Source organism: Antechinus flavipes, chromosome 4 (assembly GCF_016432865.1).
Source record: "Antechinus flavipes isolate AdamAnt ecotype Samford, QLD, Australia chromosome 4, AdamAnt_v2, whole genome shotgun sequence".
NCBI lineage: Eukaryota > Metazoa > Chordata > Mammalia > Dasyuromorphia > Dasyuridae > Antechinus > Antechinus flavipes.
Genome location: NC_067401.1, coordinates 388,457,714 through 388,477,074, shown reverse-complemented (window position 1 = coordinate 388,477,074; position 19,361 = coordinate 388,457,714). Strand labels below are relative to the sequence as shown.

The 19,361-nt window shown below is 38.9% G+C and overlaps 1 protein-coding gene across 2 annotated transcripts in view; it reads right to left on the bottom strand.

Moving 5' to 3' along the window:
* Positions 1 to 19,361, bottom strand: part of CACNA1S (calcium voltage-gated channel subunit alpha1 S) — a 101,638-nt gene that overhangs the window by 37,227 nt on the left and 45,050 nt on the right. For both annotated transcript variants that reach the window (XM_051998675.1, XM_051998676.1), the window contains exons 11-19: positions 17,208 to 17,433; positions 15,628 to 15,835; positions 14,442 to 14,562; positions 13,690 to 13,804; positions 11,832 to 11,925; positions 11,422 to 11,491; positions 7,051 to 7,183; positions 6,553 to 6,682; positions 2,590 to 2,649 (exon numbers count right to left, since the gene is read on the bottom strand). In XM_051998675.1, the coding sequence (XP_051854635.1) occupies positions 2,590 to 2,649; positions 6,553 to 6,682; positions 7,051 to 7,183; positions 11,422 to 11,491; positions 11,832 to 11,925; positions 13,690 to 13,804; positions 14,442 to 14,562; positions 15,628 to 15,835; positions 17,208 to 17,433 (1,157 nt within the window). The remainder of the gene's footprint in view (positions 1 to 2,589; positions 2,650 to 6,552; positions 6,683 to 7,050; positions 7,184 to 11,421; positions 11,492 to 11,831; positions 11,926 to 13,689; positions 13,805 to 14,441; positions 14,563 to 15,627; positions 15,836 to 17,207; positions 17,434 to 19,361) is intronic.

Here is a 19,361-nt window from a genome sequence, read left to right as displayed (position 1 = left end):
CAGTGTCAAGCTCAAATGGAAACTAAAGTACATGGAAATAATTCCATAATGATATAGAAAAACACTTATTAAAACTATATTCTATTGTATTTTTATTTGTTTTGTTAAACATTTACTTGGCATTTTAATCTGGTTTGGGTCCACTTGAGAGTATTGTCAGATATAGAGACACCTTTTTGACACCTCTGCACTATATTGATATGCTTAAGAAATGTTGATGAATGTTTGATAAATGAAGGAATGAAAATATTTAGTAAAGCTAGCACTCCTTTTGACTTCAAGGGGTAACTCTTCATCTTTTCTTCAGGATATGAGGATGGCATGACGAGTTCTGTCACCTTTTTGAGAACTTGAGGAGGGCTTTCTTTTAATGGTTTGATAATGTCCTTTTGCTCTTGAAATTTGAAAAAAAAAGTTTTGGACTATTAAAAGCCTTCATACTCTTCTTGATTTGTCTCAGCCTATCTTTGCAGACTTAGCTCGATTACTGTCGGACAGGTATATTCTATACTCCAGCCAAGCTAAATGCCTAACTGTTGCCTGGTCTTAGATCTTATGTTTTTCCACCTTTGAACCTTTGATTGTGTCAGTCTTTCCAGGAATGCCTTTTCCCTGAACTTCATCTCTTCCTTTTGAGATCCAATTCATCTTTCAAGGTTTTAAACTTTTCCTTGCTCCGTCCAGTAGAAGTGATCTCTCCCTCTTCTGAAAGCCCAAAGCACTTTGAATCCTTCTGATGATACTTATATTATTTCTTGTACAGTAGTCCTTTTTAGACATTTTTTTCTTTCCTACTAGATTTCACCCTCCTTGAGGGCAGGTACTGCCTTTTTTATCTTTGTATCTTTCACAGTAACTTATATATAGATGTTTGCTGAATGAATGAATGACATTCAACAGATGATGACTCAGAGAAGAGAATGATATAGATGTAGACTTTTGGAAGCTCAGACCTAACAACATGGGACATTCTGAAGGAGAAGCTTTCCTAATTTTAGCTAACAAAGAACAAGAGACTTGGAACTACTCCAGTGATAATCAACCTTCAATATGTTAGAAACATGCTAGAGAGAGTACAAATGAAGATCATGCAGTATGCTAAAACCGGACTGCAACTTACAGAGGTATTGTATTTTGCAACAAAGAGACTATACACCCACTCTCTACTTGTTTTGTGGGTCATGAGAATAGAGATACAGATCCTACCCTCATTCATCCATTCACCCATCCATCCATTGATTCATTCATTTATTTTTTCATTCAGTAGAAATTCACTAAATACTCATTGTATTTTAAGTCCTTTGTGAATATAAACTAGATTAGTTTCTGCTTTCAAACAGCTTCCTACCTAATAACAGAGAGGGAGAAGGGAGGGGAGGGTATCATCTTTGTACTATTTTGCTGGGTTCAATAAATGGGCTTCTCTTTGTATACTTTTGGAGGTTTGTTGTTTTTTGTTCCTGAGGTGATAGGAATAATATTGTTCATATGTGATTGTTACTTGGAACATCCTGATTAGCCAAGTGTGGGCCTGGGCTTATAGACTGGATCAATGATGTTGGGTGGGAAGACCCTAGTGAAGCAATTCCAGTTCAGAAAAAGATTATTTGATCTGGGGCATGCAATGGAGATGATGCTCTAGGGCAAGAGAGAATCATGATGGGCCAACTTGGACCTGGGACAGTATAGCAAGGAAGAAAATATAAGTACCCCCTAAGCAGGAATAGGGTAATTTTCTTTCATTTGTCCTTCCAGTTACCTTACCCTAGTATATAGTTTGTGAAGTAATATATTTCTATTTCTTTCATATATAAACAGTGGAAAATACATTCATTTTTGGGTTTGAAGTATATAGTTTGAAGGGGAAAGAGAGAGTAAATCCAGTGCATCTAGTTATGGTGATAGCAGCAAAAGCAGTGGAAAAGATAATTAGGGAATGGATTTTATAGACATGTGAACCTAGGGAACCAAGCAGATTCAAGGGTCAGGAAAATTTAACATCAGAGACCAAGGAAATTTTAGAAAGTAGACAATTAAAAGCACTGAGGCCTATGTACAACTGTATCTGAAGAAGCTCCAAGGTGTGTCTGACAGTCTGGTGAAAGGTCCAGATAACTCTTCCATAGCCTGGCTCTTGGTTGCCTGGGCAATTGAATAAGAAATCCCTTTCCTGTAGCACTCAGGTTTTTTGATTTCGAAAGTTCCATTTGTAGAAGGACCTTGGGAAAGATATACCTCTTTTGGGGCTGATTTGACCTTTTCTATCTCACTAACTGTATAACTCTGGGCAAAACAATTTAATTTGTCTGTGCCTCAGTTTCTTGATAAATGAAGGAATGAAAATATTTAGTTGGGAGAAAGTTAGGCTTAATAGCTATCTAAGATCCCTCTGAATTCTAAATTTGTGATTTTATGGTAAATTCATGACCAGAGGCATAAACACTACTTTCTTCCCCCACCCTTTTTTTTTTCATTTTCATTTCAAAAATGCAAAGGGGAATATAGAAACCTTAGGCTGGGAAAAGCATATAAAGTCATTTGGCTTAAAAACCCATGTGGGATCCCTTGGGAGTCTTCTGGGATACTTACCTTGAGCACAATTTCGACAGTGAAGACAGAAGTGAAGGCAATGTCAAATTTGCTAAGGATCTGAGGTAGGGATGAAGGAATAACATAGGAAAAGAAAAAGAAACCAGTGAGAGTCAGTGAGGTAACAGTGACATTATGACCACCATCAAAAAGCAAAATAAATTGAGAACCTATTTGTATTCAACTCTGTACATGATACAGAGCTTTTCATGCAAACAAGACTGAATAGATACTCAAGAGTTCTTAACTTGGAGTTTTTGAACTTAAAAAATAAAAAACTACTTTGAAAACTGTATTTCAAAATAACTGGTGTATTCTAAAAGAAGTGGATTTCCTCGATGAAGAGAAGATCTAACTCAGTTTCAATTGATCAATGATGGACAGAAGCAGCTACACCCAAAGAAAGAACACAGGGAAATGAATGTAAACTGTTTGCATTTTTGTTTTTCTTCCTGGGCTATTTTTACCTTCTGAATCCAATTCTTCCTGTTCAACAAAAGCACTGTTCGGTTCTGCACACATATATTGTATCTAGGATAAACTGTGACATATGCAACATGTATAGGACTGCTTGCCATCTGGGGGAGGGGGTAGAGGGAGAGAGGGATAAAGTCGGAACAGAAATGAGTGCAAGGGATAATGTTGTAAAGAAATTTTTTTCAAAAAAAAAAAGAGAAAAAAAATACTATATGATGATCAATTCTGATGGACATGGCTCTTTTCAACAATAAAATGAACCAAATCAGTTCCATTTATTTGATAATGAAGAGAACCAGCTATACCCATCGAAAGAACTATGGGAAATGAGTGTGAACCACAACATAGCATTTTGACTCCTTCTGGTTTTGTCTGCTTGCATTTTTTATTTCCTTCTATTTTTACCTTATTTCTAAGTCTGATTTTTTTGTGTGCTGCAAAATAGCTGTATGGATATGTATACATATATTGTATTTAACATATAATTTAACATATTTAACATGTATTGGTCTACCTGCCATCTAGGGGAGGTGGTGGGAGGAAGGAGGGGAAAAGTCGGAACAGAAGATTTTGCAAGGGTCAAAGCTGTAAAATTACCCATGCATATATCTTGTAAATAAAAAACTATTAAAAAAAAACTGGTTTTCTTTGTGCTCCTATATATTTTATTTTATTTACAAATATTATTCTGAGAAGAGGTCTGCAGGCTTTATCAGACTGCCCAAGAGGTCTAGGACACAAAAACGATTAAAGAGCCCATGAGTTAAAAATCCAAGACCTGACACTGATAAGAATGAACATGTAGTGGATACACAGAAAATTGAATCCTAAAATTTCAAACACATGCTTGAATAGATGGAATTAATACCATTTTGTAGAAATTGCAATCTAAGGAGTTGGGATAAAGTGATGCCCTGGAAAGAACATTGAACTGGGAATTAGGAACCCTGGGTTCTAATACAGACTAATTCACTGGAAAAGTCATTTTCCCTCTAAGCCTTGTCCTCTCTGATCAAATGAGAGCGTTGGACTATATGAACTCTATCTACAGTTCTTTCTAGCTCTAATATTCTATTATCTGACTAACTTAGTGGTCAAATAAAGGTTAGCACCTTTTAGAGGCTGTATGTGAAGGGACAAAATAAGAGACATATCTGGGATTTTCTTTTGGTGAGGAGAGGAGTCTGGCAGAAATCTTTGCCTCTGTTATGATTAGTCTGAAAAGGCTTTTTACTAAAGATGGGAAATCAGGAGTTGTTTGCAGTATGGTACCTGGAAGGCTCACTATGTTTAAATTAAGAGGACCTGAGTTCAAATCCTATCCATCACTTTCTACTTGTGTGACTTTGATCAAGGTTTAATATTTCTGGACTCAGTTTCCTCATCTGCAAAATAAGAGATACCTCTCAGTCCTTTCCAAATTTAACTATTTAATCCCACAATCCTATGAATGAGATAGGGGAGAGCAGGGAATAAACAGTTATAGTTGTGTAATCCAGGACTATTGCTTAACTTCATAGAACTCATGAAGTGTAGGTAGGGGTGTAGGATCATAGTTACTATACCTCAAAAGATCCAGCAGAAGGTGATGATGTGTTAGATATTGAATGGTCTTGAATCTTGAGTCCAGCCATAGGCTAGAGAATATGGCCATAGAGAAAGCTATTTCCAGAATACCATGAATGGCTATGGGATAGGGATTTGAATATTCTGCTATTACCAGATGGCTAGGGATGGTCATGCCTGATTTATATGAGGACAAATAAGCAGGGAAATAAGAAGTAGCTGTCAGACATTGCTAAGTAATATGGTAATTATCCCTGATATTTTTGAATAGTACCTTTCAATTAGATGGCACCGTGTCTGGAGTCAGTAATACTCAGCTTCTTAAGTTAAACTTATTTTCAGATACTCATAAGTGCAAGTCATTTAACCCTGCTTGCCTCAGTTTTCTTATCTGTAAAATGAGCTAGAGAAGGAAAGAGCAAACCACTCTAGTATCCTTGCCAAGAAAACTATAAATGGAATCATAAAGAGTTGGACGTGATTGAAAAGAACGGAGCAGCAACAAACTTCAGCTTCCAAAGCATTTTTACAACACATCTATTTTGTTCCTTATCTCTTCTTGAAGCACATTTTGTCATATCCATTTTACGTCTGAAGAAACTGAGACTCATAGAGACAGGACCTCAGTTAAATGACTTTCACTTCCTGTCTCCATGTCTGGAAATATCCTTTCTCTTTCCTTCTCCCTCTGAGAGCCCCTTTCTTTCTTTAAGACACAGCTCTAGCACTATCTTCTGTAGGAAGTCTTTCCTGATTTCCTCCCCAATTGCTAGAGCCCTCCCTCCAAAACTAACTTATATTTAATTATTTTGTATAGCTTCTTAGTCATTAACTTTGTATTCATACTGTAGATATTTTGTTATATGCTTGTTCCTCCCATTATAATAGGAACATAGGATTTGTTTCATTCTCTGTGTTTGTGTCACTGGGTACCTAAAGCATAATGCCTGGCATAGAGTAGGTGCTTAATAAGTATGTCTTATCCATGACTAAAGGATGTCTGACTCTAAGTCCAATTCTCTTTCCACTACAACCATACTACCTCTTGTTATGAAATACATATGATTCATAGAGGAATATAATATCTGGCACATAGTAGGCGCTTATTAAGTATTTCTTATCTAAGATAAAGGACTCTTACCTAAGAAAAAGGACTCTAACTCCAGTTCTCTTTCCACTACAATCACATTGTTATGAAATACATATAATTCATAGAGGAATATAATATCTGGCACATAATAGGCGCTTATTAAGTATTTCTTATCTAAGATAAAGGACTCTTACCTAAGAAAAAGGACTCTAACTCCAATTCTCTTTCCACTACAATCACACTATCTCTTGTTATGAAATACATATGATTCATAGAGCAACATAATATCTGGCACATAGTAGGTGCTTATTAAGTATTTCTTATTTAAGATAAAGGACTCTAACTCCAATTCTCTTTCCACTACAATCACACTGTCTCTTGTTATGAAATACATAGGGTTCTTGGAGGAATATGACTGGTACACAGTAAGTCCTTAATAAATATTTCTTACCAAAGCCAGAAGATTTCTGAATCTAAGTTCAGTGTTCCTTATACCACAACTATATTACCTCTTGCTATAAATTGTAAGCACTGGGGAGAAGTTACAGCCAACAGAGTTAGGAAACAAGAGTTAGTATAAGGAAACACTTCCTAAGAAGAGCTGTTTAGAAGTAAAATGGGATCTTTTGGGAAGTAGTGAGTTTCCATTACTAGAAGTCTTTGAGTGGAAGCTTTAAGAAAATGTCAGGGATGTAGTCAAGGGGATTTCAGTAATCTCTGAGCTGTGTTTCTGTAAATCTGTGACTTAACCTTCCTGGGATTGGCCATGCCTCTGGGAATGGAATTTTCTGAGAATCCAGGGCAAAGAGGAGGTGGGGAACAGGAGTTACCTTATTCCTAAAGGATTCTGCCTCGATGGGATCCTCTGCTGCCAGGGAAATACTGCTGAGCAGAATGAAGAGCAGGATGAAGTTGGTAAACCAGGTAGCATTGACTATGCGGTGACACAATACTCTGATCCTGGCAAAAGGAAAGGGAAGGAGGTGTTCTGATGAGTGTGTAAAATGTGCCCCTAACTATTCATTACAGCTAAATGGCAAAATTATAGGATTTCGGGTTGGAATATCTTTTAACTCAACTCCCTTAATTTGCAAATTAGGAACTTGGACACTGAGAGTATAAGTTATTTGTTCACATTGCACACACAAATAGGCTGAATTTGAATTTGTACCCTTGATTTCATATATAATACTCTTTCACCTGTTCTTTTTCTTTTTTACCTGTTCACCATTAACAAAGGAATTTCCATACTGAAAGTTTCCCATACTGAGAAAACAAATTTAGTCCTTCCCCCCTCCACCAAAAAAATTATAATGGACACCACCTACTTATTAGTAGGGCTGAAGATAAAAAATGAACTGGCTTCGGGCATGGGTACTGCTTTTTCTTTCAGCTGCAGCTCTGCCAAGGGGCGAGGCCGAGGGCTCAGTGGGATCTCTGGTTCCTCTTCCTCATCATCTCCTGTGTGGGATGAGCAGATTGGGGGGGGGGGCAGGAACAATTGAGGTCGGCATCCAATGTTAAATCCTTTCCTGAGAATTCTGTTTGTTGTCCCTGGCTCCCTCAACTCCACCAAGGTTATAGGATCATAGAGTAATAGAATATTAGACTCAGACGAATGCAAACTCCATGAAGGCAAGTACTGTTTTGTTTCTGTCTTTATGGATCCAGTGCTCAGCCCAGTCCCTTTATTGCAGTAGGCATGTAATAAATATTGGATAAACTGAATTGAATTGAATTAGATGAGATGCCTAGATAGATAATTGTATGGACCCTTTTATTTGACTAAGGGAGTAGACAGGGCAAACACAGAGTGACCCAAGTTCTCTGGCTTCCAGGACAACAGCCCCATCCTATCAGGCTTCAGAGGTCAAGCCCAGAAATATCATCTTTCACCTGCGGTCCCTCCCAGAAGCTAGTCCTTTTGGCCAGCATGACAATGTGGCAACTTGCCTAAAGTGAAGCAGAAAGATTTGACCAGAGGATCAAGTGTCAGTAGCTTGCCAGCCTGGATAACCTCCCTGACCTGCTGTCACCCCAACAGGGAAAAATGGTGCTAAACTGGCAAAGAAGACACTATAATGAGCACAGTCTCTGATGACGATGCTGGGGCCTGAAAGTGGAGTAAAGATGAAGGAATGAGATTTGTAGAACTTGCAAGAAATCTTTCACAAGGTCTCTGCTCTGAGTCTTATTTTTATTATTATTATTATTATTTTTTAAAAATAACTTTTTATTGACAGAACCCATGCCAGGGTAATTTTTTAACAACATTATCCCTTGCACTCACTTCTGTTCCGATTTTTCCCCTCCTCCCCTCTCCCCCCTCCCCCAGATGTTTGCTCTGAGTCTTGGCAGAAACTTTATGACAAGATTGCCCCAGAACAGTCCTGGGGGAGGATCCTTGGCCTGTAAATCTGAAGACCTGGATTCATAATCTAAGCTCTGCCACAAACTACCTAATTCATTTAATTTCTCTAACCCTTGGTCTTCTCATCTGTAAAAATAATGAGGGTGGACTAGCTCATGGGTAAGGTTTCTGTCATCTATACATTCTATGGCTAGAAAGGTGATCTAATACGTTCCCTAACTAACAAAGTAAGGGAATTCATGAAACCTAACAAGTGAAGGGCACACAAGTCTAAAAAGTAGGAGGCACACAAACCCTAAAATTGGGGCACATAAATGCTAAAATGGGAGTACACATCCCCAAAGTGGGGACATACAAATTTTCTAAAATAGGGGGCACACAAATCCTAAAAAATGGGGGCATGCAAAATCAATCAGAGGGGTATTGATTTAGAACTGGAAGGAAGTTAGAGGTCATTGAATTTAACTTCCTTACTTTATAGATAAAGAAACTAAGAGATAAAGAAGTAAAGATTAATCACCTAATATGTAGCAAGCTTTTTTCAGTTTGTGGATCCTCATGAGCATTCATCATTTGTGGCCAACCCACTGATGATGATTCTGCACACTTATTTTTAAATAGCTTTTTATTTACATGTTATATGTATGGGTAATTTTACAGCATTGACAATTGCCAAACATTTTGTTCCAATTTTTCCCCTCCTTCCCTCCACTCCCTCCTCTAGATCACAGGATGACCAGTAGATGTTAAATATATTAAAGTATAAATTACTCTGCACACTTCTTAGAGAAGTTGGCCTTCAGACCAGATCTATGGCCTATAGTTTATTTGAAGCTCTCCTGGTATGGTAGATTTTGGCTCTGCTAGGATTTGGCTCTGAAATAACCTTCAAGTATCCAAATTGTCCTAATAATTCATATAAAAAGAATTAAATGGATGAAAATTGCCTGATCACCATATGCAATTAGATGGTCAGTCCATTGAATTAGTACATTAATGCTCAAATTTAGGTTGAGGTTATAGAGAGACTTGGAATTGAATAGGAAGAAGATCTCATAATGGGCAGCATTTAGGCAATTGTACTTTACTTTCAATTTCCATCCCTTCCAGGGGCAAAATGTCATCTTTTTCACACAAGCATTCTCCTGATAATACTCTGTGGCCTAGCCTCTCTGAGAAACTAAAAGTGTAGCTAATCCAAAAGGCAATGGGTACACATAATCTGTGGTATATTTTCAGTGATATTTGCTGTTGTTCAGCCATTCTAAGGCTCCCTGCCTCTGTGACTCCATTTGGCAGAGAAACTGGAGTGGTTGGCCATTTCCTTCCTTCTCCAGCTCATTTTACAGATGAGGAAACTGAGGCAAACTGGGATAAATGACTTGCCCAGTATTACACAGCTAGTAAGTGTCTGAGGCTGGATTTGAACTCAGGATTTGCACCTAGCATTCTATTCTACTATCACCTAGCTGTCCAGTGATGGGCAGCTGGTTGGCTCTTGAGATGGAGTCATGTAAGACAGGCTGTTGAATGGCAGCTAAATAGCTCAGTGGATAGAGCGTTAATACTGGAGTCAGGAAGATCTGAGTTAAAATCTGCCCTCGGACTTTCACTAGTTGTGTGATGTTGGGCAAGTCACTTAACCCTGTTTGTCTTAATCTATGAGAGAAGGAAATGGCAAATCATTCCAAGAAAACCCCAAATGGAATCATGAAGAGTCAGGCAGTCAAACAGAGCATAACATGCAAGGAACATTTTTTCATATAATTTCTTATAAATATGCCTGTTTTCAATAGCATGAAATCATGCTGGATGACCCACAAATGTTTAATTTGCAGAAAAAAAAAGTACAGGTCTATGTTACATTCCCATCTTAGAAGTTTCTCTAGCTGCCTATTTCCTTTAGGCTAACCTACAGACTACTTTGTTTAGCACTAAAAGTCCTTTATGATTGATGTATTACTACTGTATGACTCCCCTTCACATAGTCTGTGGCCCAGCCAGACTGGCCAATGTGATGGTCCTCATATACAGCAATATCTTATCTCTGCCCCTTTGCAGAGTCTGTGGCACTCCCCTGGAACACTCTCCCTGGGCTTCTTGGGATCCTTAACTCTCTTCTCCAGCCTTTTACCTTTACTCTGTATGTATCTCCCTGCTTTAAATGTGTTAACTGTAAACAACATATTGTAAGGTTCTGGCTTTTGATCCAGTCTGCTATCTGCCTTCATTTTATGGGAGAGTTCATCCCATTCACATTTATGGTTAAAATTACTAATTCTGTATTTCCTGCTATCTTATTATCCCCAGATTATGCTTTTTTTTCTCTTACTCCCTTTACCCTTCCCCCTCCCCAGTATTAAACTTATGGGCCCCACTTGCGTCACGCAGCTCTCCCTCTTTAGAATCCCTCCCACCCCCTTGGAATCCCTTCCCCTTTCTTGTACCCTTCTCTTATTACTCTTTTCCTTTTCCCTTTTCCTCTCCCGCTTTTTAATGAAGTGAGAGAAGTTTCTTTGTAAACCAAATATGTCAATTGTTTCCTCTTTGAGCCAACCTGATGAGAGTAAGATTCACACAATGTTCCTCCCCTTCTCTAAATTTCCTCAGATATGATAGGTTGACCCTTCACTCTCATCAAGGCTCAGTTTTGGTGCCAGCCTTCCCTGACATCCCAACAGTTACAGTTCCTTACTAGCTGCCCCAATTTTTTGTATCTGTTTTAAAATTTTACTTAGCTGTGTATATGATCTCTTCTTCCCCATAAAATGTAAGCTCCTTAAAGGCAAGAACTATTTCATTTTTGTCTCGGAATCGCTAGTATTTAGCAAGGGGCCTGGCAAACAGTAGGTGCTTCGTAACTATTTGAATTGAATTGAATTGATGTTAGGTCAAAGGGCAGTAACAAATTGATGATAAATTTTACTAGTCTTGCTTCAGGCACAAAGGTATGTATATGCTTTGTTTTGGTACTCAACATATATGTATATCTATATATGTATATATAAAATATAATTGAAAATAAAAAAGTTTCTATGAGGAACTAGTAGGGCAAGACAGGCTGACAAAATGACTTCTCAAGCAAAAAGGAGCATTCAGGCCAGAGAAGGGAGATCTCCTTTCTCTCAGGGCCACCATTTTGGAGTTGTCTTTTAAAAATTCTGGGAAATTTTGCCATAAGGAGTCCTTAATATAAAGGAATCTTGGCCTATATCGTTAATGTCACATGGGATGGTTAAATCTTATATATTTCTGTTTCAACAGCTCCTGATCCTTTTGACCTAATTTTCCTACTCTCTGACTGAGCTTTTCCAAGCCCAGTCTTTACCTGGAAAATCTGCTGAAGGGTATGGATCCTTCACTTCATTGACATTGGATTCAAACTCATCCACTTTCAGCTGCAGAAAGAAAGAAAAAGGCAGTTTAGGGTGGGTGGTGGAGATATGATGGCTGTCCCTCTAGTATACCATTGTCCAGCAGCTCCAGGTCTCTTAGCTCACTAGAAGCAAAGGTAGGGTAGAGTAAGTCTGGCTTTAGAGATAGGGAAACTCCCGGGGAAATAGCCAATTCTTTCTTAGAGAGGAAGTGGCAAAACATACATCGCCTTGGTGGGGTGGGGGTAAAGCCATCTGGACTTAGGCAGAATCCTCTCCCCAAAGCAGAGGGCTGACCTACGTGAACTTTTGATGTCCCATCACTCCCCAGAGATCTGGAAATGCTCCTAAATGCAGCCCTCACCTTGGCTGTGGTAGGAATGCCTTCTCCCTTGGCTTTCTGTTCTAACTTCTTGGCCAGAATCAACTTCTCTTCCTCAGACTTGTCTGGGAGACCCCTGAATGAGAAATCTCAGTAAGGTCATTCCGTAAACAAGCATTTGTACTATGTACCAAGCATAGCCTGGGGGATACAAAGAAAGCTAAAAACATTGAGCTTGCCTTCAAGAAGCTCACATTCTAGTGGGTAAGGCCATGGCTAAATAGCCATGTATACATAACACATATACACACACCACACACATGTATACACATGTCATACACATATATACCCACAGTGTGTATATGTAGATATATGTATATCAATAAATCTACATATATATGTAGATCTATACATAGATATAGATCTATCTATCTATCTAGATATCTCCAGGTAGATTTAGCTATATTTAGCTATTTATCCATTTATCTATCTTGGATGGATTGGAGTAGAGGCCAGCTTGAGGCTGAGAGATAATTAGGAGGCAATTGCAGTAGTCCAATCACAAAGTAATGAGGACCTGTTGTAGGGGTGGTGGCTATGGGAATACAGAGAGGGAGCTGTGTAGGAAGTGGTGTGAAGTTAGAAATAACACGACAGATTGGATATTCAGAGCAATGACGGGGAAACCAGGAGGTTGGGTGACCCTTAACAATAATAACTCTGATTAGGACAGCCCCCCAGTTATGCTTGTGATGTCAAACCATGGACAGGACTTCTAGGGGCGTCCTCTGTAGGAATAGGGATATATTATGTTGTGTCATTGGAAGCCAGGTTGGTCACTAGAACCAGAATGGCCTTGGTTAATGCCCTCCAACTCTTTTTGAGAGAAAGGACTTGTTTGAAAATGAAGCATTCCAAAGAGTTTCCTTGTTGGAATTGTGTCTATCTCAGTAGTCACCCCCCATATCATCAAGAGCCAAATCTTGTTCTTTCACCATTGTTTTCTATGTATTCCTTTGTTGACAGTCCCCTAGTCACTATCTTAGTACAAACCATTATCACCTTGTAACTGGACTATTGCAATGGCTTCCTAACTAGTCTCCCTGCTTCAATCCACTTTCTACTCAGCTGCCAAAGGACATTTAAAAAATTGTAACTGATCCCATCTTCCTTTTCTCCACCTTAATAAAACTCAAGTGGTCCCTATAACTTTTAGGATCATCGATAAAATCCTCTCTTTGGCTTTTAAAACCCTTCATAGCCTCACTAATTTTTTTTTTTTCTTTTCTTTTGCTGAGTCAATTGGGGTTAAGTGACTTGCCCAAGGTCACACAACTAGGAAGTGTTAAGTATCTGAGGTCAGAGTTGAACTCAGGCCCTCGTGATTTCAGGGCTGGTGCTCTATCTACTGCACTACTTAGCTGCCCCCTGCCTCCCTAATTTTCTTAGAAGTTGCTCTCCTTCATGCTTTCGACAATTCTCTGGACTGCTTGCTGTTCCTTACATATGGCATCCTGTCTCCCAGCTCTTAGCCTTTTCATTGTTTGAGTCCCGTGGTTGGAATGCTCTCCCCTTTCACCTTCCCCTTCTTGGTTTCCTTTAAGACTGAGCCCAAATTACAACTTCTGCAGGCTGCCTTTCTCAATCTCCTCCTCCCTTCTCTTTCCTGCCTTACTTCCCTCCACATCACTTTCACTATATTTATTTTATTTATGGTTATTTTAATGTGTTGTGTCCTATTAAACTTTGAGCTCTTGGAGGACAGTTTTTGCCATTCTTTGTACCCCCATCACTTTGCACAGTGATGGTACATAGTAGATGCTTGATATATGTTGTCTGCCCTGTCCCATGGCCAAGCACTCCAAGGTTCGTGCCCAAGGCTGACAACGTGGCCACTGACTTAGACATTTTCCTGCGCTTCTTCTCTTCAGCCTTGGCTTTCTGGGCAGAGGTTAAGCTCTCAGCCTCGGCCAGGTTGTCCACAGCAATGGCCAAAAAGACATTGAGCAGGATATCTGGGGGGGTAGAGTAGTTAAGAAATCCTCCTGAGGTACATATGAAAGGAAAATTTCTGAGGGGAAGAGGTGACCACTACATGTTCCATTGACCCAAGGACAGATGTCCTTCTTCATGTTTCTCAGTACTCATTTGTGAAATGGGTGGGTTTGCACCAGATGGCCTTGAGAACCCTACCAGGTCTCAATCTATGCCCATAATCTTTTGGTACAGCTGTCCAAATGGGAGGACTCAGTGATGCTCAGTGACACTAGAACAGTATACTCAGGGGAAGCTTAAATCTATTCATCCCAGGGGTCTGGATGGATGATGCTCTAGGGATGATAATCCTTCTCTATTTGGAATAATAAAAACAATAGGATACTTGAGGATTTACAATAATAATAATATTGTTACAATAATATTCAATTATAATAATCTTCTAAGGAACATAGTACAAGTAATTTCATGGTCATTTTATAGATAAAAAGGTTGAAGATCAGAGTCATTAAGTAGTTTGTCATATAGCTAGTAAATGTCAAAGGAGATGGAGAGAGGGAACGTTGGGCAAGGGTGGTGGGTATGGGATGGAGGAGAGATAAAGCGGAGAACTGCAATCATGAGTCTCCAGGAAGTCACCCCTTTCTGAAAGGATACAGTTGCCACAGATGAAGAGGATAATGAAATAGATGCAGACCAGCACGCCTGGATAAGAGGGTCCACCATATGCCATAATGCCATTGTACATAATCGAGTTCCAGTCTTCACCTGTCAGGATCTAGTTTGGAGGGATGGAGGGAGAAGGAGCGGGATAGAGGGAGATGGAGAAGGAGAAGGAGATGGAGAAGGAGGAAGGGAGAGGGAAGAGGTGGGAGGGAGGGAGAGTAAAGAGAAGGATAGAGGTAGAAAAGGAGAAAGTGGAAGAGGTAGAGAAGGGGAAATACAGGGGGAGAGGGAAGGAAAATAGAGACATTCCTAAGTCCTACACTACACACATACTTACTCTCTCTCTCTTTCTCCTTCTTTCTCTTCTTCTTCTCCCTCTCTCTCTCTCTCTTATCTCTCTCCCTCTTCCTTTCTCTCTCTGTCTCTCTCTCAGTCTCTCTTCTCTGTCTTTCTCTCTTTTCTCTTCCTCTCTCCCTCTTACTATTTCCATTTTTGTCTCTCTTCTCTCTCTCTCTGTCTCTGTCTCTCTCTCTCCCTTCCTCCCTCTCTCTCTTTTTGTCTCTGTCTCCTCTCTCGCTTTTCTTCTCCCTCCCTCTCTGTCTTTGTCTCTCTCTGCCTCTCTGTATCTCTCTTTCAAAATTCCCTTCAAAAGGATGGCTTTCCCAGCAAGTAAAAACCTCAGTCTCCTTCAGTGGCTTCCAGTGAAGCCTTGTGCCTTCCAAGACTTGATTAAGAAGGCATCACCTTTCCTGCCTTTGCTCAAAGAATCAGGGGTAGAACTAGGAAAAGAAAGCCAGTGGGCATCAGAACTCCCCTTCCTTGAGAGTAGGGACTAAATCATTCTTTGTTTCCTCAGCCCAATATGGGGACCTACGGTAGGGACTTATCAGTGCTTGTGGATTAATTCTGTGCCTGGGAATGTCCTCCCTACTCACCTCCATCTTGCAACCTTCTGGCTCCCCCACTTCCTAATGGCAACCAGCTTTCCTGTATCATTTATACACGTGTTATCTCCCCCATTAGAATGCAAGCTCTTTGAAGGCAGGAACTGGTCCTTTTTTCTTTGTCTCCCCAGTGCTTAGCACAGTGCCTGGTATGAAGTAAGGGCTTAAAAAATAATTTTTGATCAACTGATCACCCGCCAGCCTGGCACTCAGGTGTGATTGAGCAGCCATACCTGGAAGACGCTGATGAGAGCCTGGGGGAAGGTATCGAAGTTGCTGCGCCTCACCTCCGTGTCCTCAAAGTCATACTTGCCCCCAAAGAGCTGCATTCCCAAGAGGGCAAAGATGATGATAAAGAGGAAGAGCAGAAGGAGCAGGGAGGCAATGGAGCGGACAGAATTGAGCAGAGAGGCCACCAGGTTGCTCAGAGATGTCCAGTACCTAAAGGAAGATGAGACCAATGGATGGGGAGTTCTCATTATCTGCAGCAAACAGCTTAGGAACTCTTTAGGGGTGATGAGGAACCTATCCAGTTTTTGGAAACCCAAAGCAGATAAAACCAGTACAGGATCTGTCTTTTGGAGAGGGGAGTTTGTTTTTTAGAGGCAGAGTTAAGTGATTTGTCCAGGGTCACACAGTAAGTGCCTGAGGTCATATTTGAATTCAGGTCCTCCTGATTGCAGGGCCAGTGTTCTAACCATTATACCACCTATCTGTTCTTGTAGTATATGTCTTAATAACTGCTTGCTAAATTTAATTGAATTGACTGGTCAGAGAGTTGGAAATTCTGGGTTTAGTTGTTATTTTATAGATTAATAGAATTTAGAAAGTGAATAATGGCCTTAAAAAAAAAAAAGATCTCTAGTTAATGAGTTGTTAACATTTGCCTCCATCACTTTCTTAAGTCTAGGCAATCAACAGAATAATACACAAAGCTTTGATTTGTAATGTTTGCTGATTTCTAGGGTGTAAATATTTACACTGAAAACAGAATAATCAGCTCTTTAGCTGGGTTGAGCTGGCTTTAACACAGTCATAGGTCTTTTTGTTGTTGTATTGTTGTTCAGTCATTTCAGTCATGTCTGACTTTCCTTTCTCTTCTCCCCCCACTTTCTTTCTCTCTCTCATTCTTATTCTCAGTCTTTCTTCCATGCACACATATTTTTTCCCTCTGTCCCTTCCTCTTTCCTTTCCCCCTCTGTTTTTTTTTCTGCCTCTGTCTTTGTCTTCTTGTTCTCTTTATTTTTGTTTATCTGTCTCTATCTCCTGCCTCTCTTTTGCCTTTGCTTTCTCCCTTTATATTTTTTTTTTCATTTTTTTCCTGGTGTCTATCCTCTCCATCCTCCAGATAAAAGCAAAGGAGAAAATGAGCCCTAAGAAGAAAAGAGTGATTTTCCTTCAAAACAAATCCAGATTATAAGTCTAAATGAAAAAGCAAAGTACATGTGTTGTAGTATTTGGACACTAGATTTGGATTTAGGAAGATCTGGGTTGGAAGTCTTTCTCAAATACTGTACAACTCCAAGCAAGTCACTTCAACTCAGACTTAGTTTCCCTATCTGTAAAATAGGCATAAAACTAACAGAGTTGTGATGATTTGATAAGATTTTATATCTATTCAAACATACATATATAATATGTATAAACATTTTGTAGACATTAAGTACTATATGAAATTAATTATAGTAATAATAATGATGATAACAAATGCAACAAGAGGGGAGGACAGGACTGAGAAACCAAGAATTTTGTTCTAACCAGATGCCCTTGAATCCTCCTCCCCTGTTCCTCTCCTTGCCCCCAATTTCCTTACTTGGTGATCTTAAAGATTCTCAGAAGGCGGATACATCGGAGTACAGAGATGCCAAGGGGTGTCATGATCCCAGATTCCACCAAAATGATCTCTATGATTCCACTGCACACCACGAAACAGTCAAAGCGATTGAAGACAGACATGAAATACTGTCGAAGCCCCAGTCCATACATCTTCATCAGCATCTCGATGGTGAAGAGAGCCAGAAGCACACGATTAGCCACATCTGTAAAGCCAGAATAGGGTCAGGGGTGACCCACCCACCTTCTTGCCATGCTATGTTTTTGTCTTGACCAGCTCTTCAGCCTGAGTCATACATTGTACACTATCTTCTTCTCCAAGTTATTCCTTAATTTTTTCCCCTTAAAACTGAGAATAATATTTATTATCCCTATGAAATTTACCAGTAATTAAGTGATGCAATGGATAGAGTATTGAGCCTGGAGTCAGGAAAATTCTTCTTCCTGAGTTCAAATCTTACTTCAGAAACTTACTAGCTGTGTGACTTTGAGCAAGTCACTTAATCCTGTTTGCCTCAGTTTCTTCATCTATAAAATTGAGTTGGAAAAGGAAATAGCAAACCACTCTGGTATCTCTGCCAAGAAATCCCCAAATGGGTCACAGAGCACTGGACATGAACAAAATTGAGTGAACAACAACAAATGAATTTTTCCTTAATAAACCCCACCCATTTCAGATCACTCCAATTATTCAAGGATCTTCCTTCAGTGTTGCAAACCTTAAGTAAAATCGATCTAAATTGAGGGAAGGTGAACCAATGTGAATTAATAAAGTCTTAATTATAACTTATATAAAGCAGTGTGTATAATGGCTAGAGATCTAGCCTCAAAGCCAGGGATTCAAATATTGCCTTTCACATACACTGGTTATTATATTTCTGGAGAAGCCATTTAACCTCTTAAATGCTATTCACAAACTCTCTAACCTCTATGACACTGACTGGTATGAAAAGAGAACATATCTTCATCTAAAAGTTCTCTCTACTAATTAAACCACAGATGAAGTCCCTATCGCCTATTAAAAAAGAAATATAGTGTTATTACTCTTAAGAACTTCATATTACAAACTAGACAAGAGAAGTTTATTCTTCTAATTATTCTATCTGTTCTCTAATGGGACCCTTCAGGGACCTGTTTTAATGATTAGAAAAAGTAGAAAAGACTGATTTATAATTTTTAGAGCAACTTTTATTAATAATTTACTTCAAAAATGATGATGTTCACAAGTCTTTGAATATTGTTTAAGTATTATAAAAGTCCCCTTTACAGTCTAGTCTACAATTTAATAAAATGGTACTCCCTATGAATAAAAGATTTGCTAAGTAAAGCTGAATTTTTGCCCCATTCTCAGGTAAAGCCTTACAAGACTTTATAATCAGGAAATGAAGAAAAGCAGGGTATCTTTGAAAATGATGCATGATAATAGTTGGGGTTTTTTTCAAAACAGTCTGAAATAGAAATGTATGATTTTATAGTAAATCTTTTTTTTTTTTATGTTGTGCTGTATACATAGAAATAATCTTTTTTCAGTCTTTTTGTTTTTAAGGTCAAAACGAATAAATATTAAAAAAAAAACCTGGTGGGAAATAATCAAGGTTGGATTTAAGAAAAAGGATTGTTCATCAAATGTTCTCCTTTGTGTATTATTCAGTGTGTTTTGTGATTCATTTAGTTATGTGAATAACTAAAGATTATAAATGTGTATATATGTATGTATACATGTGAATATGTACACACACACATATATACATCCACATATATAGATGTACATATACAATTCAATCATATGTATGTATATATACATACAGAAAGAGAGAGAGGGAGAGAGGGAGAAAGGAGAGAGAGAGAAAAGGAAAGAGGGAGAAGGGAGAGAGGGAGAAAGGCAGAGAGAGAAAGAGAACAAAGAGAGAGAGAGAGAGACAGCAAGACAGAGACAAAGACATGACTATATCTACTAGGTATCTGGCTATATCAAAGTATATGTCACATTGTAAACCTCTTATTACAGAAACTGTGTCTATTCATTTGCTCTGTACAGTACTAAATGCACAGTATTCTTGTTCCGTCCAAACATTCTGGTGTTTTATAACAAATGTAACCCACTGTAAGAAACTTAATATTGGAAAATACAGAT